At 43.8% G+C, this 20,632-nt stretch overlaps 1 protein-coding gene across 1 annotated transcript in view; it reads left to right on the top strand.

Annotated features, from left to right (window-relative positions):
* The window catches only part of LOC137868419 (immunoglobulin-like and fibronectin type III domain-containing protein 1), a 54,180-nt gene that overhangs the window by 33,362 nt on the left and 186 nt on the right, over nucleotides 1–20,632 (top strand). The window contains exons 2-24 of the mRNA XM_068705192.1: nucleotides 7,117–7,239; nucleotides 7,453–7,592; nucleotides 8,180–8,279; nucleotides 8,488–8,530; nucleotides 8,606–8,774; nucleotides 9,314–9,503; nucleotides 9,810–10,082; nucleotides 10,207–10,578; nucleotides 10,968–11,072; nucleotides 11,179–11,313; nucleotides 11,783–11,914; nucleotides 12,059–12,178; nucleotides 12,757–12,881; nucleotides 13,305–13,446; nucleotides 13,548–13,847; nucleotides 14,494–14,790; nucleotides 16,823–17,002; nucleotides 17,096–17,224; nucleotides 17,335–17,643; nucleotides 18,261–18,346; nucleotides 18,446–18,638; nucleotides 18,733–19,029; nucleotides 19,112–19,475. Of these exons, the coding sequence (XP_068561293.1) occupies nucleotides 7,117–7,239; nucleotides 7,453–7,592; nucleotides 8,180–8,279; nucleotides 8,488–8,530; nucleotides 8,606–8,774; nucleotides 9,314–9,503; nucleotides 9,810–10,082; nucleotides 10,207–10,578; nucleotides 10,968–11,072; nucleotides 11,179–11,313; nucleotides 11,783–11,914; nucleotides 12,059–12,178; nucleotides 12,757–12,881; nucleotides 13,305–13,446; nucleotides 13,548–13,847; nucleotides 14,494–14,790; nucleotides 16,823–17,002; nucleotides 17,096–17,224; nucleotides 17,335–17,643; nucleotides 18,261–18,346; nucleotides 18,446–18,638; nucleotides 18,733–19,029; nucleotides 19,112–19,475 (4,324 nt within the window). The remainder of the gene's footprint in view (nucleotides 1–7,116; nucleotides 7,240–7,452; nucleotides 7,593–8,179; nucleotides 8,280–8,487; nucleotides 8,531–8,605; nucleotides 8,775–9,313; nucleotides 9,504–9,809; nucleotides 10,083–10,206; nucleotides 10,579–10,967; nucleotides 11,073–11,178; nucleotides 11,314–11,782; nucleotides 11,915–12,058; nucleotides 12,179–12,756; nucleotides 12,882–13,304; nucleotides 13,447–13,547; nucleotides 13,848–14,493; nucleotides 14,791–16,822; nucleotides 17,003–17,095; nucleotides 17,225–17,334; nucleotides 17,644–18,260; nucleotides 18,347–18,445; nucleotides 18,639–18,732; nucleotides 19,030–19,111; nucleotides 19,476–20,632) is intronic.

Below are 20,632 nucleotides of genomic sequence, written 5' to 3'. Positions count from 1 at the left end.
TCTGAATGAATCACATTCCATTTACATTAAGGGAACTCATTTGTATTCTCATATAGAACCAATAAATACAGCTGTATTTTCCTTTTATCTTCTTTTATGCTAAATTGAACCCATAACTTAAATACAGAGTAGTCCTTCTCAGCCATCTGACGAATCACAAAGAAAATATCAAGTTTTGTGGAAGGCTATTCCAAACTTTTAAACGTATGGTATTTGTGACAGGATGACGTAGCAGCAGCAGCGGTGTTGCTTAGCTTACTATATTTACTGCAAAACATGATCTTTCTCCAATTACTCTGAATACCGATGCTGGAAAAAAAGCCCGATAGCTTGTTGGGATCACATTTTTCCTGATTATTTAGAGGCGAGGATTTAGTGCTCCTAGTGAGGCCCGATTAAGAATTCCTTCACTCCTTGTTGGAGAGTGAGTGACAAGGCCTCAGCTGATGTACCATTGAGGTTTCCCCTCAGAAGATCAATCTACACTACAGAGAGGCGGGCCAGGCTGTCGAGTTAGCACCTCGGTGGCGGCTTTCTGTGGTTCCCCATGACTGGAATGAGAGCAATGCAGCATGACATTTCATCAATATAAGGAGGGTTGGCTGAGGGGGTTTAATTCCTAATCCTGCTGGTTTATGTGGGCTCAGGCCTACTCAAGAGCCTATTCAGATGCATTAGAGGTACAGCACGGGGAAGGACAAGCGTGACACGACACTGGCACCATTTGGACTTTGTGCTAGTAGATTCCATGTCCTGTCGAGAGAGAGAGAGAGAGAGAGACCCGTCTGAAGTGTCACAAGCCTGTATTTCCATGTATTATTCAATCCACAAGCAGTTTCCACGGTGTGCCGTGTCACCGCAGGGAACAGATGGATCCGTTACATCAGTTTTCGTTCAAAATCAGAAGGCCTTGTTGAGACACAGGATGTACGTTTGTCAGTGGCGAAGTATGTTCATCCCATCTAATCCCGTTAGATTTATAAAAAAAAAAAAAAAAACGCCAGAAAACTAAATTGTTGGCATGATGACATCAGAGGTAAGCCTGCGCTGGTAGCACAATCAAAAAAGGGTTGATCCTCCCGTTCGATTGCCATTTTAGGAAATCTCAGACTCAACTTGGCAGACATTGGCAGACGTCTCGTCTTCGGCCCTCAGCTGTTGGGCTTTGCTCTGAGCTGAATGCTAATATTAGCGTGCTAGCATGTTTGGCGCTAGGTGTCGTGTTAGCATGGCGACATGCTCTTAGCATAGTGTCGTTTGCTTGCGTTTCACACGTTAGCATGCTGACGTCGGGAGCCTATAGGGACCAGGTGAAGCAGTGGGAACTTTCTATCGGTGGGGCTAAATGGAAAAAAAGTCAAGGATCGGCAAAGTCACGACGAGTCAACGCGAGGTGGCGATCCGTAGTTCGTTCGGCGGTCGACCGATGCGCCGACGGGCCGAACGGCATTGCCAGGCTGCTAACGGGACGACAAAAACAAACCGGTTTCCACGGAGAGAACATAACAGGAATGAATTACCTCACAGAAAGAAATTGAATCAGCAACTGCAAAAACAAGTTGTGTAAAAGTCAACCGTTGACGTTTATCACCTGCTGCAGTGACCTCTGTGTTCTGTCATATTTCCTCATGTATCAGAAGTGGTGTACGTTACACATTGTAAAAAAAAAAAAAAAAATGGCAGAATGTGTATAAAGTTTTGATTTGCGATGGGACGACCGCGAGACACACTCTGGTACTCGACCTTGCGAACAATTAATGCCTTGTTCTTCCGTCGACCTTCCCTTTCCCCGAAATCGCAACTGCCTCAAAGCCACGGACAAGAAGAAGAGCTCACACCGCATAAATGCCACGACCTCGATTATGTAATATGAGACGCACCCGGCAGACAAGGGGAGAAGATGACTTGTTCACAGCGTGTGATCTCTCCAACAGCGAGAGTTTGGGGCCGCAATTCAGGACCAAAACTGTCAATTTGTTTTCACGACGTGTCATCCTCTCTTCAAGCTCAACGGAGAGTGTGACTTGAAAGAGTGCGCCGCATTCTTTGATTAGCCTCACAGTCCAGATTAAATAGCGAAGCCCGTCTTGTTTGCCGCTTCACCTGCTCGCCAAATTACCATATTTAAGCAGCTCTTAATGCTCGCGTGTTTCCATCGCCGCCTCGGGGGGGGGGGGGGGGTAACGAGGGCTCAAACTCTTAATTCATCTTTTGAAGTCGTTCGCCTTTACTTTCACCAATTAACACTCGACGTAAGAGGAACCGAAAGCACCACTGCACCCCGCGATGATTAGAACGTGTATAATAATCTGTAAGAATAAGATACCAGACAACCCGGATGAACTCCGCAAATCGCTCTTCTTGTCAGCAACTGTTCTGTGAAAGACGAGTCCGCTGTCTTCAGTAATTAGTGCAGTAAGACATAAACTTCACCACTAACTTGTCATTGGTAGCCCTTCCCTCTCCCCTCAGGCTATTCATCCCTCCTTACCTCATGCAGTGCCCACACCACCACCCACCCGCCCGCCCCTGCTCCCCCTAAATAATAACCCACCAGCTTTGAGCATCCATCTGCCTAAACAGAAGAAGCCTCTCTTTGACAGTCACTGTCTAGGCACAAGCTTGCAGGCAGCTAAATCAAAAAAAACGCGTCTTCCCAAAGGATTTAATATCCAGTAAAACCCAGACGGCAGCAAGTACCATCTATAAACCAGTGTGAGAGTGGGAGTCAGGACGAAGCTGCAGACAGGTAAACTCCTCTTCCTCTGCGGTTGTGTGTGTGTGTGTGTGTGTGTGTGTGTGTGTGTGACCGTGGGTCAGTCCTCATTTCTTCCATCATATCCAGGTGGATTCAAGTTCATCAGACTGTAGTTAGACGTTAGAACAACAGGATGCTCTCGAGAGGAATCGGAGGTTTCCATTTAAAAAGGCGGTCTGGATCAAAGAGTTGATTTTCACTTTTTTTGTTTGTTCTGCACCGTTGCGGGTTAATTACCTTCTATTTTCCATCTGTGGTGAAACACAAGCACCACAGTAGCTTTGAATGTGAACAGATGAAGAAAAATATTCAGCTGCAATAAAAATTAAAAAACGACTCTCGCTGAACCTCAGCCCCCCCCCCCCCTATTTGTCAGGTTATCGTTTGATCCGCCATTGGTGTACTTTAAACACCTCGATGCATCGAGAGCATTAAATCCGGAGAAATTTGACCTCTGAGAATTGAATTAGAGCGGCCTCGGTCTGCAATGATGCCCGCTGCAGCCATATGAAGGTATTATAGGGTCGCAGCTAACTATAGCCTGGGAGCTGAGCACCATCGGTGTTTGTTGTGTATTCAATATAGCTTGTCCTCTCAATGACCACCGCCCCAAACCCTCAAGAACTAGCAAGCCTCAAGTCACGATGAACACAACAAGGTTGACCTTTCTCCATATATTAGCCTCAAAGCACGGGTAGATACAGAAGGCCTGGTTGTGTTTTAGTGATGCAAGTATTTGAATATGGAGTAATTGTGGGTTTACAAGGTATATTTCATAGCAGTCTGAAGGCAACGCTCAAAATCTCAGTACACACACACACACATGTGCCGTCGATGAATAAGACGGCGTCTGATTCCGCCGAGCAACTTGCTTTAGGGTCGAGGTTCTGCTCCCTGAAGGTGCTGGAGAGGAAAAACACCGTTTGATATCGTGGCAGCAAGAGGCTTCATCAGCGATGAAGAACGACGAGCTGAACCCAACTACTGCAAGATCGCTCTGTCTGCTTTCAACGGTTCTTTTCTCTGTATTTTTAATGTTGTGGAAAATGTCCAGAGGAACACGAAAGCATAAAGATAATATAATGCACAGAAAACAATGACTGTTTATATGCATAAAACATCCAGGTTTTTTTTTCCCCATATTCAGAAAAAGACATTATTACTACCATGCGTGATAAAAATGAATATTCCGCTCATATTTCTGTTTAGAGAAGAGGATTGTTTTCTAAATTTAGGAAGTTTTCCACCAGTGAGGGACAGCCTCCCTCTTTCACTTCTTCAACCGCTTTCTTGCCGTTGCGATATTTGCTCGAAAAAAAAACCCCTGTTGATATCCAAAGTATTCCATAATGTTTAAAAGTAGGTTTGTTTCTCCTCCTTGTCTTTTGGGTGTGCGTCTCTAGTCCAGTCATAGGAACCAGTGAGGCTGGTTGGTTCATGTTTAATGGACAGAGATGGTCGTAAACTGACAGGAGGCCGGGTGCTCTAAATGCCCCGAGAACGACCCTAAAACCTGAATAATATCAGCATTTCACACATCAACTTTGACATATAATCAGAATAATAGTGGAATAGAAGTGTGCATGTATACGTAGTTAGTGATGTCATGCTCTTTGCTAATGTTTGTGTTACGTTCTATTTGCAGGTCGCCCTTCTGAACGCTTGCCAAAATGTGGAAAAGAGCGAAGAACTCAGATTCCACGACCAACAGGCGATGTACAGTACTGCAGTCTCTCTCTCTCTCTCTCTCTCTCTCTCTCTCTCTCTCTCTCTCTCTCTCTCTCTCTCTCTCTCTCTCTCTCTCTCTCTCTCTCTCTCTCTCTCTCTCTCTCTCTCTCTCTCTCTCTCTCTCTCTCTCTCTCTCTCTCTCTCTCTCTCTCTCTCTCTCTCTTCCCCCCGACTTAAGCGGTCGTTAGGTGGTCTGGTGTCCGACACAAAGTGCTGCCGCAGCGGATCGAAGCAACAATTGTGATGAACTTCCTTATTCGCCGTCACTGTCATAAACAAATGTAGGAGCTGCTGCTGCATTGTCTTGTAACGGATAAAAAAAAATTTAAAAAAACAACCTCCAGTGACATATTAACGAATCATACAACACGAACACAACAGTGACAGCGTTGTCTGCGACAGTGATTATCTGGAATGAAAGCCTACATTAGTCTTTGGCGTCTCATTCGCACTAAACTATGTGCAATAATTCATCACTCAAAGTGGAGGAAAATGAGCTGCTACTAATCCTGCCGGAGCTCAGCATAGTGCTGGAGTCAACGAACTACTTAGAGAAACATGAAAGTGATGCATCGTCACATTGAGCAATATTTTAAAGCAAGCTCGGTGACGTCGCTGGTTTGTTAGCTGTCCGGCACACAACTTTTTTGGGGACTTTCATAGCGTCATTTTTGGGCTTTTTTTAGCAGCTAAAGAGTCCGACATTTCCCTCAGGAGTTGGTGGAGAACAAAAGCAGAGCTGGGTTGCATCAGATGGACACAAACGCTCCAAAATCCAGGATAACTTTCTCCTTAACTGATGTATGAATAAACTAAAAGCTGTATGACAATATAAAGTTGAAAAGGTGATTAAAAAGTTAAAAAAAAACATTGACTTCTGTTCAAAAAGATCCATGAAACTACTACAACAGTTTACATTGTGTCTGTAAAACGCAACGCAAACAGACTTTCACTCCAACCACAGGATCTTATAGAATTAAATAATAAAAAAAAAAGAGCTGGAGTTTGCCCAGCTGATTGGCACTTCAAACCGCCGGTGAACTGAAGGTCTCCTCTGTCAGGCTTCAGTGATGAACTGAGGATGAGAGGAAAACATCCCTGGATTAAGGTTTGCCTGCCTGATGCCCTTTCGCCACGACCCTCTCAGCGCTTCAGTTTATTCAGGCCGACGACCAGCTTTTCCTTTTTTTTCCCCAACATTATGGCTGACCGGGTCACTTCCAGCCTCTATTTCAGTCTCTCACTCAATTACTTCTCTCTATCCATCCATCCATCCATCCATCCATCCATCCATCCATCAATCACATTCACCTAGAGGTAAATAAATACATATAAATATACGTAAAAAATGTCTGCAGGATGCAACCTTGGCAGCTAATAAGGAACAGCTCCTGTTGGACATGTATTGCATAAATATATAAATATATATACATCCATTTCATGTCCACCTATAGCATCCAGTCATGCACCTTTACCTGATCTACTGTGATTTCTTTTCCCCTCAGGTTTCTCACTCGTCCATCAATACATTCAGCGCTTTAATGAGGTGTCTGGCAGCAAGTCAGGTGAAGCAAAAGAGACGTTTTTTTTATTTCCTGGTAGAAAAACATAAGAATGTCTCCTCGAACTCTACTGTACGCTTTGAGTACAACACTGAGCTATATTCGTTGTTATGAACAGAATGGAATATTGAATAATACATTAGGTATTATTGAATACCGCGTGTGCCTCTGGCCCGTCCTGCCTTCGTGTCGATAGCGTGGCATATCTATTTACCGCCTCGCCCCAAATCGGTCGTCCTCGTGCGCTCCACCTATTTTCGGTCCTCGTCACAATAACCTGTAATCCCTGGATTAATGCCGTTCTTCCGTCGACTCCCGTGCGATCCTCTATCTTTGCGCGTCCAAAGCCCGATAAGACGGTGTTCAGCTGCAGTGCAGGCGGGCAGAGGATCGCCGTGTTGAATATGCATAACGGAGCAGTCGATAGACAATAACCTGCAGCTGCTTTCATAAATACACTTGTATTGTTATTCGCTTTACATTCCATTTGCTGCTCGTCTGTTTTACACCGTTGTAAAGTGGAATACATTGTATTGACTAAACGATTAACAGAGAATACAATCGGCAGATTAATACAGCATGAAAATAATGGGTATTTGCAGACATTATGTGCATGAGTCACTTTGTTATAATACAATGTAAACAATGTTCAACATACATGTAATGATGAGAGCGTGAAACGTGAAATTGCTCTTACACCACATCTCTGGTGTCTGTATTTAATTTTACAGTTAACATGTAAAGCTACCAAGTTGAATCTGAAGCAAACCACATATATCTCTCTCTCTCACACACACACACACACACACACACACACACACACACACACACACACACACACACACACACACACACACACACACACACACACACACAGACACACACACACACACACACACACTACATTTGACATTCCTGACATCTGCTGGTAGCAAAATAAAATGAATCGGTTCAGGCCGACCCACTGGATCTGAATATATTCCAACTTCTCTTTTTGTTTTTGAATTTCAGGTTGTAAAGCTCTCTGCTGCATAATTAACAGATTCTTTTCATCATTATTTCGTGTAGCTGTCATCCGGAGAAGATCTAAGACTGCTGGAGTAATTATCACGCAGTATGTAGTGAACATACCAGAGGGAAAGAGCACTCCGGATTTTGAGAGCAAACCGATCCCAGTGTCCATCAAGGAAGGTGGGTTTCATCACAACGGCACCAAAATGATGATATTCACGCCATTTTATTGTGACCTAAAAGGAGATGCGTGGCAATACACGACTAAACCGATCAAAGAAACAAAAAGGAAATATGACTGGTTGTGTTTCGTTGCACTATTTTCTAATTATGAAAATAGATGTGAAATAGATGTTAGAGATGTGAAAATATATATTTCCATACACCCTGTAGGACAAGTAGCAACTTTCAAGGTTGCTGTGAAAGGGGATCCGAAACCAGAAGTGTCATGGAGAAGAGCTAAAGGGCCGATCACTGACAAGGACAAATTTCAGAGTAAATATGATGAATCGACAGGAGAGCATGTATTAGAGGTGAGTGACCGAACGACAGCAAAAAAAAAAAAAAAAAAAAAAAAAAAAAAAAAAAAAAATCACAATTTTCTTTAAGGCACACACACTGAACCGGGCAGTACATTAGCCGTGTCGTTTCACTACAGAGTCCATTTGTAACCGGTACCGACATCATTATCTTTAATCGACTCTCTCTGCGCTCGTGGTGAAACGAAAGCTCTCAAACTGCCAGCGCCGGTCTGCTGACTGTTGGCAACGTCTGAGAGCGTTCAATCTGTATTCCTCACGCGTCCCCGATCCTGGCTGCGAAAAGTAGAGATGGCGACTTTATTGATTTTGGGGAGATTTTTTTATTTTATTTTTTTATACAGCAGTGGTGCTAAACATTTAGTAGAGGTGCTAATCATTGAGCAGCGGCGCCGCACGGCCGCATGCGGAGGGAAGCATTGGAAGCATAAGAGATGCAACAGGTGGCAGCATTCTGACGAAAAGTAAAGGATCTAATATCATCACACTGCACACACCCCTCAAGTTCCCCCTAGCTCAAGTCAATCATTCAATATGTACATCTGATCACTTGCTGTATCGCATATCATTTCTTTTCCTAGATTATCAAAGTGTCGGGTGAGGAAACGGATACATACAAATGCTACGCCGCCAACGAATACGGAAAAGCCGTCTGCACGACCACATTAAATGTGATCGAGGGTAAGAGTCAAAGCAATACAGTTCTAAAGCGATGAATATCGGTTTGATGTCCGGGAGTCGTAAGTCTCTAACTGGCTCTGCTCATTGTGTGTTTTTAATCATTGAAGAGAACAACTGTGTGTAGTTCCTCCATAGCTTTATCTCACTTCAAATCTGAAGTATAGCCGTAAAAAGACGAACGAACTTCAGCCGAATTTGTTGCTTTCAGCTTCGAAGAATCCCTCGGACTTCAGAAAACTGCTGCGGAGAAGGTAAGAACACGTCATAATGATATTAAAATATTGAACTAGATGTTTGTATCATTGTTGTTGTCTGGACACCTTTAGTAAAGTAGAGGAAAAAGCAGGAGGGGAAACCGATAAAAGATTCTGGGACGCGATGCTGAACGCCGACAAGAAAGACCACGAGCGCATCTGTGCCGAGTTTGGCGTCGCAGACTTAAATTCGATTCTCAAGAAACTGGATGAGAAGAAGAAGGAGAGGGCGAAAAATAAGGTACGCCAAAAAAAAACAAAAAAAAAAACACGGCTCTTAAAGACGCATTGATCTCCAGCTAAACCATCAGTTGTATTACAGAGGACATCTGGCACTCATTTACACATCATTGTTGTGTCTTATGCACAAATTAAGACAAAAAGCCGAGTAATTCTCACGGCTCAAGCAAAGGGCGAAACGCAACCCGAACTGCGCCGCCAAGCAATTGGCATCTCGGTGTTCCTCTGCCATTCTGCATTAAAATGATGTGATTTGCATGTATTTGGCTCCCTCTTTCATTTCCCCCCTCTTTCTATGCAAATGAGCCTAATGCCAAAAAAAAACTGTCCAATTCTATTTGGAAAATACATGAAGACTGAATATATCATAACCTTCATTTTTCAAACAAATAAACACATTCTTTCTTCCCTCTCTCTCTTAACGGGAAAAAAAAGGCAAATTAGAAGAAAGCGTTCTGACATCAATACCCTTATGTAACGTTCCAATGGATGGACTTTAGCTGGCAGTGATGGTGTAAATGTCCTCTGTGTACTTGGTAGGATGGTGCGATTCCATACGACGAAGACGGAACAGAGACTCACAGCCCTACGAGGGGCGGGAGGACGAATAATTCTAATATTAGAGGCCCGATGATGCAAAAGGTGGATGAAGAGGTCAAACTCCTCCTCCTCAACACAGGGCTGAATCTGACGGAGGAAGAGGCCGCCCTTCTCTCTACGGGATTCAAACGTAGGTGCAGGGACGGTGTTGGAGTCCATTTTTAGAAGTTCCTTTAAGGTCATGATGGTGAGACAGCAGTGTATCGTTAACTGGACACAAACGTGGAAAAGGAAGAAAGTCCTGCAAAGTAAATCCTTTCCTCGTTTAACCTGTAATGATGTCACTCCATGCTTTAGATTCATGGGAAAGCTGACAGTTGATTTCAGTTTTATGAATATGTGTCGATTGTTCAGCAGTGATACACACAAACACACACACTGAGTATCTCTCTTAGCAGCAGATGGCTACTGACTCCTCCGTGTTGCTTTTTTACAGTTTCCGACGTTGACTTTGTTATCAAAATCCAGGAGCTCAAAGTGTTAGAAAGAGAGGACGCCCTGTTTGCGTGCGTCCTGACGCACCCGCTACCCAAGGTCACGTGGATGGGCAAGGGCGGCACGCTGGAGGATGGAGAGAAGTACAGCGTCACCGTGTCGGACCACAAACTGATCCACAGGCTGCTGATCAAAGACTGCAACCTGCTGGACAAAGGCATCTATTCAGCCGTGGCTGGCATTACGTCCTGCAGCGCCTGGCTGGTTGTTCAAGGTAACACTAATGCACCAATCACGACCTTTTGTGTGCTGAAAGTGACCCTAATTGCTGCCATGATTATGATAAAAAAAAAAGGTGAATTATGCGTCACTTACGGTTGTGTTTCACATCCTCTAAGCTGAGAGCGACCCCGCCTCCGCCGGGCTGAAGAGAGCCCGTAAAGCTACCTTGGCGAGCGGAGCGCTGATCGACCTCGAGAAGGTGGCCAAAGAGCAGCAGATAAAAAGCCGCGGGGAGATGGAGAAGATTTTAGCGGCAGTGAAAGCAAAACACAGAGAAGGACGAGCGGAGGAAGGGAAGTCGATAAGCGGAAGAGACGGTGCGGTCACCGGACCCGATGAAAACAGCGGAGCGAAAACCGGAGCCAAGATCAAAAAGTCAAAAGGAAAAGGCTCAGAAGCTAAATTAGATGCTTCGGGGCGTCTCATTGGTGACCCTGAGAGCAAGAGACGCATCCGATCGGGTCAAATGGATTTTGACAAGGTAACAGGTAAAGTCGATCTGTGCCTAACAATGCTTTTTCACCGTCGGCACTGCAGTGAGTAGTCAGTGGTGGTTGAAATGTGATCGAAACTTTTCTTTTCTTTTATCATCGCCCTTTAGTGCTTTCGGTGCTTCCTTGCTTGGGTTAAGTGTGATCACGATCACATTTTTATGAATCTTAAGAATCCAATAATTGATTTTGTTTTGATTTACTGTTCTGTCACTCCTTTGTTCCCGTCGTCGGTTTAGATGCGATGCCCTTCAAGTTGTAATCGATAACTTTCAAAGTTACAGCTGTGAATTTAAAAATGTCCGACGAAGTGGTTTCCACCCAACGAAACCTGATCGACGTCACTCCCGACGGGTTAACGCTCAACTATAACTGACATTCCACAGGTACGAATGAAGAAGGATATTCTGAAGACGACGAGGACTTTCCTGGATCTGCCAATAATTCAAGAAACAGAAAACAGGGTCAAGAGACAGAAGATGAAGAAACTGGTGAGATAACGTGGAGAAAACGTGCCGCTCGGTCTCCATATTTGTGCTCAGTTAACCTGCCTACTCATTTCCTTTCACATTATTGATTCCACTGTTTTCTGTGCAGAGTCCAGCTGCAGAGACGTTGATGACGGCACGAGTCACACTGACATGGCTGACTGTGATGGAAACAAAGACTCCAGTGGGACCGTCAGACGGCCAAGGCGCACAAAGAAGGCTCAACGGAAACGACGCACATCTGGTAAGAAACAACAGGTAACATATTGACTGCGCGGGAGAAGCCCATGCAGTCAATATGGTAGTCATATGGTAGTTAAGTACTGACAGAAGAAACTGTCTTAATTGATGCAATTTGTCCATTTCTGGGTCCAATTACAACAATAACGTGTGATTTTCTTTTGTCTGATTTCCTCTGGTCAGATTGCAACGCTTTAATGGTCTGCAGTGACTCCGTAGTCGACTAGAAGGAGATATAAGTAATTGTATTTATGTCTTTTATTGGAGGCTGATGTGAGAGATCCAAACAAAGGAAATTAACTGAAAGTTCTTCGATCTTTCAAAAGTGCGAATGAGCGTCTGGCACTCTGCAAACGGGACTATTTTCTCTCCAAATGGGTGTAAAGTAGCTTTAAATGTTATTGAAGTCCTCCCCACACTGGCACAGAGTTCTTGGGAGGTAACCTCTTAAGTCCTCGTTGCTCTGCTTCTAGGGCGAGACCCGAATGAAGCAGCGGCGAGTGGCGATGAAGAGAGCGACGGTGGCGAGAGCGAGGACTCTACCGGTCAGCTCAAGAGTTCACGTCGCTCAAAGCGGAGCCAGCGGCTCCAGAAAGCAGTCAATGGTAGGAGGCCGCGATGTGCATGACCTCGTGGAAGTGTAGCGTGGGTAAATGACAAGCTATGAAGCACTTAATATCGTTCCACAACATGAAAATAAGGTCACTCATTAACGAACATTTTTGAGTCGATTTGTCATTTGATTCAAGGTGAGAGTACGTGTCCTGAAGACTACAGTGAGTACGACGAGACTGAAGACAAATCTGGCGAACCAGCGACACGTTCGAGGCGTAAGAGACAAGGACCGCTGACAGAAGACGTGGTGATTGGTAAGCAACCTAAAAGGGTGTCACGACCGAATCACCACCAAGTATACCTGCTCGTTACTAGGGTTGGGTACCGAGAACCGGTGCCAATATGGCGAAACGCAACGCAGATTTCGGTGCTTCCTTTCGGTGCCTGAGTCGACTGAAATACGTTCCGTGCTTCCTTTCGGTGCCTTTCGGTACCGAGGCAAATATGCTCATATTTCTGCAAAAGAACTGCTGAAGTTTATTTATATTTATTTAAGTATACTGTAAACAGTTAATATATTGTTCATAGTTTGAAGTTAACAAGTTTGAAGCTGTAGTTTGAAGCCAAGTGTTTTGTATGTATTTATATTTATAGTATACTTCAAACAGTTAATATATTGTTCAATTTGAAGAAAACAAATTGCCTTGGCAATAAAAAAAAAGCCTTTCTTTAATGTCGTCAATCGTCGTTTTGTGCGTTTGTTTTTTTTTTGCCGTTTAGGCACCGGAATCGTTTTAAAAGTATCTCGTGTGTGTGTGTGTGTGTGTGTGTGTGTGTGTGTGTGTGTGTGTGTGTGTGTGTGTGTGTGTGTGTGTGTGTGTGTGTGTGTTAGATCCAGGAGTTCATTTCATCTGCGGTTTGTCCGACGTCAGCGCCGTCATCAACGAGAGCGCCGAGTTAGCCTGTAAGCTCAGCAGTGAGGACTGTGAGGGAGCCTGGTTCAGAGACGGCAAAAAGGTTAGTCGTAAAAAATTTCGTGAAATGTCAAACTCGTCATTTTCTCGCGGGAATATATATATACTGTAGGTATCTGTCAAGAAGGCGATTATATATTTAGTGATTATAGTTGTTAGTATTCAAGACTGTGTTTCTAAAGGAGAGCAATTATTTGAGGATAGTTGCAGCGTGGGAGATAAAATACAGAGCAAAAATAGTACAAAAATACCATTTTCCTTATGGTGGGTAACTGGAAATGACCACAGGATTCATAAGTTGTGAGTTTACCTCAAACTTGCCAGATGTTTCTATTCTTTGAGTGTTTTTTTGGGACACAACAGAGCAGGACAGAAAGGCCTTTTTGGCCTTGCAATGTTTCTGATTTGAAGAATTAATGAACAGTTGTTGCTTGAAACGCTTAGCGTCATCTTTTTTTCCTACCAGATATCCCCGGATGACAATTTCAGTGCGAGTAAAGATGGCGCGATCCATAAATTAGTCATAATCAGGTGCGAGGAAGAGCACTCTGGGAAATACCGCTTTGAGGCAGACGGTCGTAAAACAGAGGCGATGGTCAACGTCAAAGGTTTGACAATTTGTCACGAAATGTATATTAACAGCCGACGAACGTAATCAGATCACAGCTAAATACCGCTTAATTGACCGTTTTTTGGGGGTTTTTTGCAGATCCCCCGAGGTGCGACCGCGCAGACGTCACTGCTTTCGCCGAGCCCGTGACGGTTAAAGTGGGGCACGGCGCCATCTTTAAGCTGCGTTTCGTTGGCCACGAACCCGTAAAGATCAAGTGGTACAGAGAGGAAGAGGAGCTCCTCGACGACGACAACAACAACGCCAAGATAGAGAAATCTGCAAGTCACAGCCGCTTGCTGCTGAGCAGGTGCCAGAGGAAGGACACGGGAGAGATCAAGATTAAGCTCAAGAACGAACACGGCTTCACTGAGGCCATTTCACAGTTAATTGTTCTCGGTGAGTGAATGAAGGACAATGCAGGAATTCAATACAAGGAAAAAAACCTCTTTATCAAGAGCAGATTTTCCTTTACGCTCTGCAACTCAACAATAAAAAAAAAAATGTCAGTCAATTCAAAAAGGAAATAACTCAACATCCAACTCCTTCAATACAAATCTAATCCTTTGCGGATGCCAAAAGATGAGATTTGTGCGGCAAGTTGTGTAATTAAGAAAAGTACTTTTGCTGGAAGATCTTTAAGCGGCAAAAACGGCAGCGGTGTCGTTAAATGCTTCACAGCTCATCCACATAGCCTAATTGTGAAAATCAGGCCAGTCTTTTCTCTATCATGTGGAGAAAAAAAAAAAGGGGGGGGGGGGGGGCACATTTCACTGAGCCCATCTGTGCCTGGGCCGATTCAGGTACTTATTTTCCAACCGCAGCTCATTTTTGTTCTACTTGAAGAGGAATCCCAGTTAGGTGATAATGTGACAGGTTAAAGATGTGGGGTTTTTTTTAGTATACATTTCAGTGTTTGACAGAAGGTATTATGTTGAAACCTCTGCTGCATCCGCCATCGCTGCCAGCATCGCAACGATCTCTCGATGAAAATGCCCCCCCACCACCTAGAGTAATTCACTCTGACTTCTTTTGGATGTTTCAGACAAACCCACTCCACCCCTGGGTCCCGCAGAGGTCACAGAGAGCTCAGCTATCTGTATTGAATTTAAGTGGAGGCCGCCGAAGGACGACGGCGGCTCACCGGTGGTCAACTACACGATTGAGCGGCAGCAGGTGGGCCGAAACACCTGGAAGAAAATGGGGGAAATCCCAGGTGTGCCCAGCTACCGCGATACGGACGTGGACCACGGCCGGAAATATTGTTACCGCGTCCGGGCAGTTACTGCCGAGGGTACGAGTGAAGCAATGGAGACTGACGATATGCAAGCCGGAACGCTAGGTGAGCCAAACTCGGACTTTTGTGGTGGATCAGTTTGATCTTCAACCCTATGATAATAGATGATAAACTGCATCCACTGAGCTTTTCGCTTTTTTTTTTAATCTCAGTTAAACATAACAATCCAAAAATGGTCGCAACATTTGGGCTAAATAAAGCAAGACAATGCCACTCTCCTTTAGCACTGGGTAGGAAACCTTGCAAGTCAAGACCTCGGGCCAACAGACGTCAAATTACACTCACAGAGTGACATCTAATGTTCCTTTCCTTTCCTAACCCCTGGGTTGTAACTCTATGACTGTGTCACAGACAGAACGCTCCGCATATTAAATCCTCCTGATGGCATAACGGCCAACTGAAAAGGTCAGCAGAAAGGGCCACAGAGGCCTAACGCAGACGAAAGGCGTAATGCAGAAATACCGACTTGCACTTACTTATTGAGGTCTTGAACAGGGAATACTCCATCGTCCAAGTTCTCCATCGGTCTCCCCCGGTCCATAAGACTCCAGAGGAGAGTTGAAAGTCGTCCTCGACTGTTGGACAAAAGTTTGGGTTGCAGATAACTGTATCGCTGCTGAAGTCACACATCTCAACATTAGTCTCACTGCACATCTGCAATGAACATGTTTTGCCTCTCCTGATTTCTCATTTTTTGTCTTCTCAAAACATAGTTTTTCCCTTAAAAATCTGGTGTAAAAAAACGTCTTTACTTCATTTTTTTCCATTAGATTATTGGATTAGCTAGCTAGTTATTTGTCGCAAGTGTTTTAAGTATATAAGGTATCTTTACATATCTTACAGCAAACACTGTACATTACATGTCTTAGCAGGTGTAGCAGTGTATAGTTAACGTTATATGAACTAAACACTAGCATACTAATGTTACCAAATATCAACATGCTATCGTCTAAAAACGTAACATAACGTAAATTATTACCAACTTTACGTTACGTTTACGTAAACATGGCCTGTCACGTTAAGCCAGCCCACTGTAGCAACATAGCTAACGTTAGCTAGTGAAGTCTAACATTTGTTTTCACGTCTGTGTGTCTTTTTTAAGTTATTACGACACATAAAAACTCGTACTCATAAAATTTTAATGAACAAAGAGAGCAAAAGAATCTGGTGGAATTACTCCTGTTTTTTTACCTTTCGTGTAAAAAGCTATTTCATTTGTGTGACTTTAGCACTAAGCTAATTAACTAAGGGATCATAAAAGTTAGTTAGCTAACAGAGCTAACGTCAAGTAACCTAGCAAACCGTTATCGTTTGACACCGTTTCTGGGTTAGCGCCGTGTGCAAAAAGGCAAAGAACCCACAGACTCACGTGGTCTAACGTCTCTGAATCCAGCTGGAAAAAAAGGAACACACGGTGTGTCACATTGCTGAAAGCTGCTGATGTTCCTGCATCCATCATCAATCTAATTATTCACACCTGTTCCTCTCCCACTGTGGCGTGTCACAACGTGTCTGTTTGAGCGTCAGTTGATTTAGTGTCATTACTGCCCCCTGCTGTGCTCCATTATGCCTGAGTCTCTACACCCACCACGTCTAGGCGATCACAGGATTTATGAGGAATGAAACACGAGTGAAGTCAGTCAGTCTGTCTTTTTATATCTGTGACTGATGTAAAATGGTAAATATATAATCATCTTTAGCTTTGTTTTTTTTCTGATCAGCAGCCCCAAACCCCAAAATATTATTTCATATATCAATTTACAACGATAAAAGACAAAAGGTGCAGATTGTTACACTCAACTGATGAATTGAGAGGCTGATCATTTCAGCAATAATAACTATAAGCATAATAAAGTGCACATGTATACGTGCACTTTTCTAAAAGCAAAGGATTTACCTTTAGGAGTGTAAAACACTGCACAGACGTCAGAGCAGTTTTCTTCATTTGTAGCATCTCGGTGGATTCTTGCTCATCGATCCTGCATTCCTACTGAACTAAGTAGAGCATCGCACTAAAAAGAAAGATAGTTCAGTCTCTCTGACTACAGCCTTTCCCGTTCTTTTCCGCATGTTTCAGCTTTTCCTGGCCCTCCAGCTGCTCCGAAGGTGGTGAGCGCCTACGACGACTGCGTCAACATCTCCTGGACTTCGCCCAATAAAACGGGAGGTTCGCGTATCCTGGGCTATATTATAGAGAGACGCAAGAAGGGGAGTAACCTCTGGACCGTTGTCAACGCCATGGATGAACTCATAAAAGGTCTGTACTATTTTAGTTCGATCTGACGGCGTTAAAGATCACAACGCTGATGTTTTGTCGTTGTTGTTGTTGCTCGTCTGAAATCACTTCCAGAGAAGAAATATGCAGTGAAAGATGTCGTGGCAGGAATGGAATATGAATTCAGAGTCACTGCCATAAACCTCTCAGGAGTTGGTGAATTCAGCAACCCCTCAGAGTTTGTTTTTGCACGGGATCCAAAGAGTAAGTGTTGCTAAAACATTGCTAAACTCAACTATAATCAATAGATTGTGTGCGCAATATATTCATGTACATGTATGATATTGTATGAGCTAATGTTGTGTAAACCCCAGAGCCTCCTGGTAAAGTCACAAACCTGAAGGTGACAGAAACGTCCTACACCCACTTGGTCCTGACTTGGACCAAACCGGAGGATAAACCAGAGGTGCAGGATGAAGCAAAGGGATATTTTGTTGAGATCCGACCTGCAGAGTGCCTCGAATGGTCCCGCTGTAACACCACTCTCATCATCACCACTTCCTTCAGCGTGAAAGGCCTCAAGTCCATGAACATGTACTGGGTGAGAGTAATTGCGACGAATGACGGGGGAGACAGCGCTCCCGAGGAGCTGGCCAACTATGTCCTTGCAATGCCCTCACCTGGTATGTCAATATGTCACAAGAAATGAAGAAAACTAAGTACTATGCTGCTGGTACATTTTGAAATTTTCCAAAGTCCATTCTGTTTCTTTACAGTATACCACGTAGCTCTTAATATTGATCTTATTTATCTTATTTATGATCTGTATAGTGTTGTATGTTAACAGAAGTATTTCCAAGGTGCTGAATCACCGACCCTTCATTTCTTACTCTTTAATAGCAGACCACCTCAAGGTGTTACTTAGAGAGAACCAGGACATTCTGATGTAGCATTTCAAAATGAAAGCCCTTCAAAATAAATCGCATGTATGAGCTAACTTCAAATCACATTCATGAGACAATTTGTCTAATTTCAGATGGGATTCTAGAGGAAATGATGCATAGTTACAAAATCATTTCACCTCAAGCTGATAGCAGACCATCTCAAGGTGTCACTCAGAGAGAACCAGGACATTCTGATGTAGCATTTCAAAATTAAAGCCCTTCAAAATCGCATGCATGACCTCAGGTTAAAATCACTATCTGTATGTATTAGAGTTTTTTCCCCACTATGTAAGAACCTTGTCAAGTTTAATATTTTCCAAAGCACTTGCCGTCATCGCTTTTGTTCATTATTCTAGTGAGGCCAAAGTTCACAAACCACAAGATGAAGAGCTTCTTGGTGGTGAGGGCAGGGAACTCTGTCAGGATCACAGTGAACTTTGAGGTGAGGTTTGAACTTCAGGTTAATTATCGGCAACGCGCTGAGGCAAACTCGAGCCTGATGTAGTCAAGACAAGACACTACTGATGTCCTCTTTTTACAGGCCTCCCCTCGGCCACATATTATGTGGCTGAAGGACAACGTGCCGGTGACAAAACGAGTCACAATCAGCAACTCTGACGGCTCGTCTCAGCTGCTGATTCCCTCGTCCGAGCGCTCCGATTCGGGCATCTACTCCATTTTGGTGAAAAATCTCGCAGGACAGGAGACGTTCAGTACAGAGGTCAGGGTCACAGGTAAAACTGAAGTTGAGACGTACATTTTTCTTTTGCTACATCAATGTCCAAAGTAGTGTTAATGGATGAGCCAGTAAAAGGACTGTGGTTACAGACGATCCAAAGCCTCCTGGACCGGTAGAGCTGGATGAGAACGTGCCCGGCACGGTGACGGTGATCTGGGAGCCTTCTCCCGATGAGAAGCGCGACGACCGCCTCCACTACACAGTGTCCAAACTGGACTCCACCAAACGCACGTGGACAACAGTGGCTGATAAACTCTTCAACAACAGGTTTACAGTCTGCAACATCATGCACGGGAGGGAATACCACTTTCGGGTGTACGCCAAGAACGACATGGGCGTGTCTGCGCCGTCAGATTCACCGACCTGTGGGAAGGAGAAGAAGAAAGGTGCGTTTTTTTGCGGATCACAAACAACCTCGAATTGTGTCACTTCTTCAGGAAAATGTAATCCGTTTGTCATTCCTCGTAGAAAAATTTGCGGTGAGCGTCCCGACCAGAAAGGACTGCGACTTGCGTTGTGCTCCGACCTTCATTGTGCCGTTGAAGCTTCACAACGCACCCAAAGGCTACGAGTGCTACATGAGCTGCGCGGTGAAGGGAATCCCCAAACCTCGCATCACGTGGTACCGCAATCACGTCAGCCTCAACACCGACACCAACTACTACATCTCCAACACCTGCGGAGTTTGCTCCATGTCGATTCTCCGCGTAGGAGCCAAAGACATGGGGGAGTACACCATCGCTGCAGAGAACGGCCTCGGACGGGCCGAGTGCTCCACCGTCCTCAGCGTCCGAGGTGAGAGAGAAACGCCGCGCTTTAGTTCAGAGGACGGGTGGAATATAAAAGAAACATGTCTGATGATGCTAAATCATTTCATCCTTTTCCCATACAGAGTGAAGAAACTAAAAGGTGCCCCACAGTATGAGCAGTATTTATGTATTTTAAAGTTTAGATCGAACACAAAATGTTTGAGTTAGATGTAGTGCACCATTTGGACTGTTGTATTACTTGGACTGCTAGCGAAAATAAAACGTTTGCTCAAATAAAACATTTGGTGCTTTTGAAGATGATTTATCTTTTTTGGGGGGGGGGGGGGTTCTGTATCATGGTTCAAATCAGATCATCAATGAACAGCATGGAGATGGTTGCGGTTTGACATCGTTTTTCCAGATGATTGTTGATATTAGAGGCACAGCAGCTTGTGAAATCACATTCATCTGAAGGCAGATAACAGTAATGACACTGTGGCTGTTTGAGTTCCTCATAGTTTAGAGGGGGAAACACGGTGGTGCAGTGGAGAAGTCAAGAGAGCCACAATGGACGCCCTTCCGCAAATCAAACAATGAAAGGAGAATCGACAAAATAAATACAAGCAAAATAAAGGAAAATGAGAGATCTGGAAAATGCAGTACCAATGACAATAATCATAAAAAAGACAGAGAGAGAGATTTTTTTATTATTATTAAAATTATTATTTTATCAGAATTTAAAGGCGATTTAACCAGAGTGCACATTCAGCTAAGCATTAAACCCCTAAACTGAGCTCAGATGAATACAGGCGGGATGTAAGGAGGCATCAAAGGCCATGTGGCCTTTATTAGAAATGTTCCCTTTCCACAATCTGTGCATCAATATGACTCGTTTTTACAGGACGCTGTTGGCTGCTATAAAAGAAGGAAGACACTATTAAGTGAATTTATTGATGAGGTCCATATAAACTCATCCTTAATAATAATAATAACAACTTTATCTTTATAGCACCTTTAAAAAGTGCTATAAAAGTTACAAAGTGCTTGACAGACAAAGCAGCAAAAGACAATAATAACAATAATAATAATAATAATAACAGAAAGCTCAACAGTGAGGCCCAACAAAGCACGACAACTAAGGTAAGAGTTAAAAAAGAAATTTAAAAAAGTTGACGGGATAAAAGTAAAATAAAGTCTATGAAATAATTTAGTAAAAATAAAACGATGACATCACATAAAA

The sequence above is a fragment of the Cebidichthys violaceus genome, unplaced genomic scaffold (assembly GCF_023349555.1).
Source record: "Cebidichthys violaceus isolate CVI_PGR_0920_01 unplaced genomic scaffold, fCebVio1.0.p SCAF_110, whole genome shotgun sequence".
Classification (NCBI taxonomy): Eukaryota; Metazoa; Chordata; class Actinopteri; order Perciformes; family Stichaeidae; genus Cebidichthys; species Cebidichthys violaceus.
Note: the sequence above shows the minus strand (reverse complement) of the source record. Positions and strands in the feature narration are given on the sequence as shown.